Source organism: Lynx rufus, unplaced genomic scaffold, assembly GCF_022079265.1.
Source record: "Lynx rufus isolate CCGP_SWC_20201006 ecotype Redwood Valley unplaced genomic scaffold, mLynRuf1.p SCAF_1, whole genome shotgun sequence".
Classification (NCBI taxonomy): Eukaryota; Metazoa; Chordata; class Mammalia; order Carnivora; family Felidae; genus Lynx; species Lynx rufus.
In genome coordinates this window covers 142980480-142989793 of record NW_025814823.1, presented here as the reverse complement: position 1 = coordinate 142989793, position 9314 = coordinate 142980480, and the positions used below count along the sequence as shown (strand labels likewise).

General features: G+C 44.1%; 1 protein-coding gene across 2 annotated transcripts in view; it reads left to right on the top strand.

Moving 5' to 3' along the window:
* Positions 1-2954: 2954 nt before the first annotated feature.
* The window catches only part of ARSB (arylsulfatase B), a 169439-nt gene continuing 163079 nt past the window's right edge, over positions 2955-9314 (top strand). For both annotated transcript variants that reach the window (XM_047088414.1, XM_047088429.1), the window contains exon 1: positions 2955-3740. In XM_047088414.1, the coding sequence (XP_046944370.1) occupies positions 3423-3740 (318 nt within the window). In that variant the 5' untranslated portion in view covers positions 2955-3422. The remainder of the gene's footprint in view (positions 3741-9314) is intronic.

Below are 9314 nucleotides of genomic sequence, written 5' to 3'. Positions count from 1 at the left end.
CTGAACCTAGTCAAAAATGACACAATTCACAAAAATGATGTAAAAATGGCTCTTCAACATCTCAAAAGATGTTTAAACTTACTCATAAATATGAAACCAAAAACTATCCTAAGATACCATTTCTCATATCAGATGGCAAAAAATTTAAAGTATAGCACTTTAATGGCTGCTAACAATGAAAACTGGTACTACCCATATATATATATGTGTATATATATATATATATATATATATATACACACACACATATGGGGGAAAGCAGAATTGGAGGTATTGACTATAAACTCATGGTTTTATATCTGTACGTATGTGTCAATATGGTGTATATATACACTTATGTATGTGTGTGTGTGTGAATACATACATCTAGTTCCTATCTTTGTCTGATGAGAGATCCTAGAACTAATGACAGCCCAGAGGCAACCAGCATACCTATAACACAGACACTGGTTTCTAGATGTCATCCTCCACTAAAAGGAATCACAGTTCCTAGGAGAAATGTTAATTCCACAGTTAGGGAAGGAAAAATACAAGATGAATCTAGAATATCTCTTTGCACCAAAAAGTAAGAGAGTGCTCAGAGGTTAAAGAGGATATGCCAAAAGGACACAAGAGCTAGAATGAAGGGGCTCCCATTGGCTAAATCAGAGGAAATCGGAGGATTGAAATAATTATAGTAAAGTATTATAGCACAGTGATTAAAACAAGAAGCCATGATTTCGTAGTAATTTAAATAAGCAAATTAATGAGGGAGAAGGCAAACTTGGCAACTACTAAATATAGAAGGATGATGGAATTAGAAAATCACCGTTCAGCAACCATCCTAATAATAATAGATCAAAGCAAGAAGTATCACTGGGCACTAAAACTAATAAGCAAAACTTTTAGAAATAACAAAATATAAACATATTCTCAAAGTATCTCCCCATAAAATAATGATCAGTGAAATATTAACTTTACAGCAGAGAAATGGCTACCTTAACAAAGTGATCAGGGCGCCTGGGTGGCTCAGTCGGTTAAGCGGCCGACTTCGGCTCAGGTCATGATCTCGCGGTCCGTGAGTTCGAGCCCCGTGTCAGGCTCTGTGCTGACAGCACAGAGCCTGGAGCCTGTTTCAGATTCTGTGTCTCCCTCTCTCTGACCCTCCCCCGTTCATGTTTTGTCTCTCTCTGTCTCAAAAATAAATAAACGTTAAAAAAAAATTTTTTTTAAAAAAACAAAGTGATCAAATAAGACATCAACATCATGTCCTTCTTAATATGAAGGAACAAGAAGATATATCACTGTTAGGATATTTTTGCACAAACCCATCACCTGAGTCTAATCATCAGGAAACATCAGACAAACTCCAACTGAGAGACTTCATAATCACCAACCTTTACTGCATATTATGTGTTCAATACATAGACAGAAAATCGAATTAGCTCTTTTTGATTAACTCATTTGCACATTTCCAGAGCATGATTAGCATAGGTTTTTATTTGAAAATGCAGGCTATGAGAAATCTCAGTGCAAGTTTAGCTAGTTTCTGGAGCAGGTGGTCAATGGAGGGACTGTTTCTGCAGATTAGCAGCCATGTTTGGTCAATTTGATTTCTATCAGGAAGGGTAGAGAGAAACAGTTATGGGGAAGACATGCAAGGGTCATAGTGGAGAATTCTCAAGCCTTTAACATCTTGCAGGGTCTTTAAAGGATTTTCAAGTCTTCACATAAGAGTCAAACAGCAATTAAAAATATTCTTTTGAATTTAATGCTAAATTTAAATTTTTTCCTAAGTTTCATTGACTCCACTAGAGATGAAAGTGGATGTGACAAACTAATCCACTTCATGCAAAGTAAAATAATTACATGCAAGAGGAACACAATCCATGTGTTAAAGGATAATTTAAAAAAAATTTTTAATTAATTTTTTTAATGTTTATTTATTACAGAGAGAAGAGAGACACAGAGTGTGAGCAGGGGAGGGGTAGAGAGAGGGGGAGACACAGAATCTGAAGCAGGCTCCAGCCTGAGCTGTCAGTACAGAGCCCGAGGCTGGGCTCCAACTAATCAGCCTTGAGATCATGACCTGAGCGGAAGTCAGACGCTCAACCGACTGAGCCACCCAGGCACCCCTAAAGGATAATTTTTAAAAAAGATAAAATCATGACTCTTGTACAAATATAAAAAAGAATACATGTTGAAGATTTTATTTTATTTCGTTCACTAATGAGGAAACTGGTAAGGTGTTAAAACGAATTCAAAGGACAATCTCAAGGATCAGATCAGGAATATTACAATAAATGCGCAAGTGGAGGCTGAACTGCTTTCATCCATGGTGGTTGGTGAGGATTGCCACTCCGCTGGACAGAATTCATCTGCATATGTATAAAGAATTGGTTTCCATTGCTATCAGTTATCCACAACTTAAAAAGCTGTGAAATAATTCCCATGGAATCAGACTCAGATAACCTGAAGGGATACAGTGCATAATTTCCCCCATATAACTATAAATAGTTATAGTCTATCTCCAGACATGGAACAGGCAGAAAGTTTTGGATGGCAATGTACTAATCATAAGGCTAACTTCCCAATTCAATGAGCATGTGATTAAGGGTATTTTTTCCTTCCATCCACAGATGATTTCGGGCAAATAAGATACTTTACTTCTTTGGTTCACTAGTTGAGTGTCAGGAAGCCAGCCATGAAGGGGCTTCTACCTAGACAAACTAATGAGCTACTCAATGGTCACAGGACACTCCAAACAATCCTCAGGCAGCCTCAGTAAAACTGCACCTTCAAAAGGGCACCTTGCAATCGGAGTGTGTATTTGGCTCCTTTCTGGGTAGTGAGGAGGAAGTGGCTTCACAGGCGTATACTATTCAAAATGAATCTGAAACATCACCTAGAGCTCTACCTCTCCAACGACTTCTCACTTGCACAAGGCTGAGGTCTTTTGCCGGAAATAATTCCCCTACGACCTTTAAAACATCACACAGCTCAGGATCTGAGTTCGGGTTAGGCTCAACCAACTAAAAGCTTCTTTATTGGGGGGAGTGAGAGAAGAAAGGTGCGTTAACTAAATTTCCAGTTGCCGAGGTTGTTGCGAAATTTAACGAAAGACTTTGTAAACTGCGAAGAGTTACTAAAAAGAACAAATCTGCTCCTCTTTGAGGATGCTACGATGCAATCGTGGCTCCTATCAAGTGACTTTCCACGGAGCTGAGCTGCGGGAGCCCCGAGTGCTTCTCCGCTGGCTCCTCCCCCGTCACACCGGCCCGGGATCGGCGGGGGCTCGGGCGCCGGGTCTTTCCAGCCCGCAGTCGGCCGCGGGTGAAATCCCTTGCGGAGGCGGGGCAGGCCCCGGCCGCCCAGTTCCTGATTCTATAACCGGTGTCTGAGGCTGGCGGCGCCACAGGCTCGGGGACCGTGGGCCGCGAAGGATGGGCCGGCGCGGCGCTGCGAGCCTGCCCCGAGGCCCCAGCCCGCGGCGGCCGCTCCTCCCCGGCGTCCTCCCCTTGCTGCTGCGGCTGTTACTGCTGCCGTCCCGGCCGGGCGCAGGAGCCGGGGCCGACCGGCCGCCGCATCTCGTCTTCGTGTTGGCGGACGACCTGGGCTGGAACGACGTGAGCTTCCACGGCTCGAATATCCGCACGCCGCACCTGGACGAGCTGGCAGCCGGCGGGGTGCTCCTGGACAACTACTACACGCAACCGCTGTGCACGCCATCGCGGAGCCAGCTGCTCACCGGCCGCTACCAGGTACGCAGCGCCCCCGGCGGCCCGCCAACCCTGCGCCGGCGCGGGGCTCCGCCCCTCCGGGAGCTGCCGCTATGCCTTCCTGCCCCAGCGCGCCAGACGGCCCCCGCAGCCTCTTGGAAGTGGGCCGGGAGGCCGGGGTGGGCGCTGGCTAGCCGGGGTCAGCTCCCCGAGCAGCGTCCAAGCGAGGGGACTGCTCACCCTGGCGGCGCCTTCTCCGCTTCTCCCAGGCCCGCAGGCCGCCGCGGCCTCTGCGCATGCCCGCTCCAAGGCCACCCGCAGCCCCGGCACCCCACCTCCTCCGGGGCTTTTTCTGTCTTCCGTTTTCTAAAGGTCGAGGTGAAAGGGTGTCTGGCGTCTGGCGGAATGCTAGTTGCTGGGCCTGCGAGCCGGAAGCCGGTAGGCCGAAGGGTCAGAGTAGACTCTGCGGAGAGGTCCTGAAGAGGGCCGATGGAGAGGGAGCGGGCTGGGCTCCCCCGAGTGGAGCAGTGAGAGGAGGGGAGCGGGAAAGCAGTGGCTGGGTGATGGGTTAAAGGAAAAGTGCCTGCAGTGGATGCGATTCTGCTCCTTGTGAACGCTGCGGTCCTAGGTTAGGCCTGTCACCAGCGATTCATTTTTCCAAGTTCTCAGCACGATGAACCTACGCAGATTGATTTTTCTTGGGCTGCTGATAATTCCTTTCTAATTTAACTTGTGTTCAATGCCTCTGAGCATCTTTCTCTATTTATCATTAAAGTATAATTGACATATACTATCCTGTTAGTTTCAGGTGTACATGATAGTAATTCGATATTTTTATACATTATGAAATAATCCTCACAGTCTAGCTACCATTTGTCACCATACAAAATTAGGACAGTGTTATATTGGCTGTATTCCCAATGCTGTGCATTATATCTCCGTGACTTACTTATTTTATATCTAGAAGTTTGTACCTCTGAATCCTCTTCACCTTTTTTGCCTTCCTTCCAGCCCTTCTCCCTTTGGTAACCAACTGTTTCCTGTATCTATGAATCTGTTCCTGTTTCATTTTGTTTGTTCATTGTTTGGTTTTTTAGTATTCCACATATAAGTGAAATCGTATGGTATTTGTCTCTCTGTGACTTATTTCACTTAGCATTATACCTTCTAGGTCCATCCATGTGACAATGGTAAGATTTCATTCTTTTTTATGGCTGAGTAGTATTCCATTGTATATATACTACATCTAATTTATCATTTCATCCATGAATGGACACTTAAGTTGCTTCCGTATGTTGGCTATTGTGAAGAATTCTGCAAAGATCATAGGGGTGCACAGATCGCCTCAGATTGGCTTACCATTTTCCTTAAAAATTTTGAAGTTTATTTTTTTTGAGAGAGAGAGCAAGCAAGCAAGTGCACATGAGCACACAAGCAGGGGAGGGGCAGAGAGAGCATTCCAAGCAGGCTCTGTCCTGTTAGTGCAGAGCCTGAGGCAGGGCTTGAGCCCACAAACCATGAGATCATGACCTGAGCCAAAATCAAGAGTCTGATACTTAACTGACTGAGCCACCCAGGCACCCCTGGCTGGCCATTTTCTTTGGGTAACTACCCAGAAGTGGAATTTCTGGGTTGTGTGATACCTCTATTTTTAATTTTTTGAGGAGCTTTTGTACTATTTTCCATAGTGGCTGCATCAATGTACCTGATTACCAAAAGTGCAGGAGGGTTCCCTTTTCTCTGCATCCTTACCAACACTTGTTATTTCTTGTTCTCTTCATACTAGCCAGTCTGAAGGTGTAAAGTGATATCTGACATTATCTCTTTAAAAGCTTTTCTTTAAAAACTTCTATGTAGTTAACAGAGATATTATACTTATAGAGTGTGCACATATGTTAAATAACTAAGAATATCAAGAAGATTTGCCTGGTGCTTTACTGTTTTTAAAGTTAATTCTTGAAATAGCCCATGAGGTAGCTATAACTTCCAATCCCCCTTTACAGATGAGGAAGTAAACTTGTAGAAGTTTGATAGTGTGTTAAGAATCACACAGCTAGAGGGACTCCTGGATGGCTCAGTTGGTTAAGGTCTGACTTTGGCTCTGGTCATGATCTCATGATTCGGGAGTTCGAGCCCCACATTGCTGGGCCTGCTTGGGATTCTCTCTCTCCTCTCTCTCTGCCCTGCCCCACTCTTTCATTCTCTCTCTCTCTCTCTTTCTCCCTCTCAAAATAAATAACCTTAAAAAAAAAAAAGAAATACACAGCTAGAAAGTATTTAAATTGGGTCTGTGCCTCTCCTGTATCCATTAGTCCTCTCAGGCCTATAAAATTATATCCTATTTGCTTAATCTGAATAAGATTGATGATTTTATAAGATCCTGATGTGATTATGACTATATTAAATACAATAAATGGTTACCATTTGAGAACACCAGCATACCTCCTTATATACGGACTGTTTATTCAACAAGCATATTTTGAGTCCTTACCATGCAAGTCATGGGATATGCTTGAAACTTCCCCTCTTAAGTCTATGTGCATGTAGCCTTTCAGATCAACTCTAGCCTCATGTTGTCCTGAGATCAAGAGAAGGGAGGGTTTATTTGCAATAACGATTTCCACAGTGATCTGAAGACTTGTAGAAACAGAAAAGATATAGACTACAGGCCCGACAAGTAGCTGTAGCCAGGGTTTGCAATGGAGATAAAGGATGGTTGGGGCGCCTGGGTGGCGCAGTCGGTTGAGCGTCCGACTTCAGCCAGGTCACGATCTCGCGGTCCGTGAGTTCGAGCCCCGCGTCAGGCTCTGGGCTGATGGCTCAGAGCCTGGAGCCTGTTTCCGATTCTGTCTCCCTCTCTCTCTGCCCCTCCCCCGTTCATGCTCTGTCTCTCTCTGTCCCAAAATAAAAAAAAAAAAAAAAAAAAAAAAAACGTTAGGATGGTTGCCTTCACCATCAACCGTAAGTCCTTTCCATAGGTCTGGCTTGGGCTGCAAGGTATAATCAGGAAGCTCTGCTCTAAGGCAGATCTTATCCTAGACAGTTTGTAGTAAAGGAATGTTTGTGTAAAGAAGAAAGGAGAGAAGGCAAGGTCTGCCCAGAATAGTTCTGCATTTGCTGTGAAATAAGAGAACTGAACTCAAATTGCAGAAGAATGGGAGGGCCATTCATTTCTCTAACTTCCTCTCTTCCAACAGTCTTGAACAGGAAAGCAAATACCATACTTCAAAAAACTTGTTCATATAGGGGCACCTGGGTGGCTCAGTCGGCTAAGCGTCAGACTTTAGCTCAGGTCGTGTTCTCGTGGTCTGTGGGTTTGAGCCCCGAGTTGGGCTCTGTGCTGACAGCGTGGAGTCTGGAGCCCGCTTCTGATTCTGTGTCTCCTGCTCTCTCTGCCCCTCCTCTGCTCATGCTCTGCCTCTCTCACTCTCAAAAATGAATAAATGTTAAAAAATGAAAATAAAAACAAAACTTGTTCATATAATTGACTGCTTTTGTCCCCTAACATCCTCCTCCACCAGTCACCACTGTCTGTCTTGGAGGAAAAAAAGTGCATAGAGTACCCTGTGGTTACGATGTGAAGGAAGGGTAGAAGCTGTGTACTCCAAAATAGTTTAGAGCCCACTCAGTGTAGCAAGCTAGCTTCCCCAGTGGACTTTTTTGCTTGACTTTTCTCCCGTTTTATTCTGGGTTCAGGAGACCCAATGACAAATTACTTCAGATTAGCAAGCATCCTTTTTTAAAGGAGACAACATTGGGGCACCTGGGTGGCTCAGTCAGTTGGACTCTTGATTTTGGCGCAGGTCATGATCTCTCAGTGGGTGAGTTCAAGTCCCCATATTGGGTTCTGTGCTGACAGTGTGTAGCCCCTTGGGATTCTCTCTCTCTCTACCTCTCTTTCTGCACCTCTCCTGCTTGCACGCGCGTGCTCTCTCTCTCTCTTTCTCTGTTTCAAAATAAATAAATAAACTTAAAAAAATAAATAAAGGAGCCAACCTTTTGGGAACTAAGGAGCCTTATTGCTCTTAGACACAATATACTGATACCATTCTGAGCACTTTACATTAATTCATTTAATTGTCTCACAGTCCGATGAGGTGGCTACTACTTTTATCCCTATTTGATAACAAGGAAGACAAGGCTGTTTATTTATTTTTGAGAGAGAGAGAGAGAGAGAGAGAGAACAGAGCCGGAGCGGGGGAGGGGCAGAGAGAGAGGGAGACACAGAATCCAAAGCAGGCTCCAGGCTCTGAGCTGTCAGCACAGAGCCCGACATAGGACTCGAACCCACGAACTGTGAGATCATGACCTGAACTGAAGTCGGATGCTTAACCGACTCAGCCACCCAGGCGCCCCTTTAACTTCTTTCAATAATGTTTTATAGTTTTCAGCTTACAAGTGTTGGAGTTGTTTGGTTATACCTATTCCTAAGTTTTTATTCATTTTGATATCATTATAAATAGAGTTGTTTTCTTAATTTCATTTTCAACTGTTCATTTCTAGTGTTTGGAATGCAACTGATGTTTGGTCTGTAGCCTGCAACCTTGCTGAACTTAACTAGTTCTGAAAGCGTGCGTGTGTGATATTTAGGATTTTTATATACACGATGCTGTCATTTGCAAATAGAAATAGTTTTGCTTTTTCCTTTCCAATCTGAATGCTTTTCATTTCGTTTTCTTGCCTAATTGCCCCGACTAGAAACTCCAGTACAATGTTGACTAGAAGTGGCAAGAGTGGACATCCTTTTCTTATTTGCGATCTGAGAGGAAAGCTTTCAGTCTATCACCATTTAATATGATGCATTCGTTCATTCTTTCATCCAACAAATATCTGTTGAGCAGCTATTTATGCCAGGCATTGTGCTATACTCTGGGGATCTCCTGGTGCTTATAGTCTGTTGGAGGTGAGATGAGGAGATGAAATAAATATATAAACAAATGAGTAAGCGAGGTGAATTTATTTTATTTCTTTATTTTTAAAGTTTATTTTGAAAGAGGGAGTGCGAGCAGGGGAGGGGCAGAGACTGAGGGAGAGAGAGAAAATCCCAAGCAGGCTCCACACTGTCAGCGCAGAGTCCAATGCAGGGCTTGAATCACGAACCGGGAGATCATGACCTGAGCAGAGATCAGGAGTCAGGCGCTTAACTGACTGAGCCATCCAGGTGCCCCACTGGGTGACTTGAAATGGCCTGGTAATAAATGTAGAGAAGAAAATAAAGTAGGTCAAGTGTAAGTTGCTCAGGAAATTATCTCCACGCAGGTGTTGGGGACAGAGGCCAGAATGGAGAGGAATGAACCATTCAAAGATCCTGGGAAAGAGAATTTAACACAGTGGGAGGGACAGCCAGTTAAGGCTCAAGGCTGCAGTGAGTTCTTTTTAAGGGGACGAGGCCTTTGTGATCGGAACTCAGTGTAGGTGGGTATGAAAAGCACGGTAGGAGCTCACAGAGGGAGGCAGGGTCTCCCTGTGCTAATGCTGCCTGCTCAGGATAAAATATTAAATTTCAACTTACTCAGGTTTTCATAACGATGTTACATTGAAGGCTACTGTATATTAAAGCATATTTCTTTTTGTTTTAATTAAAAAATGTTTGTTTATTTTTGAGAGAGAGAGCAC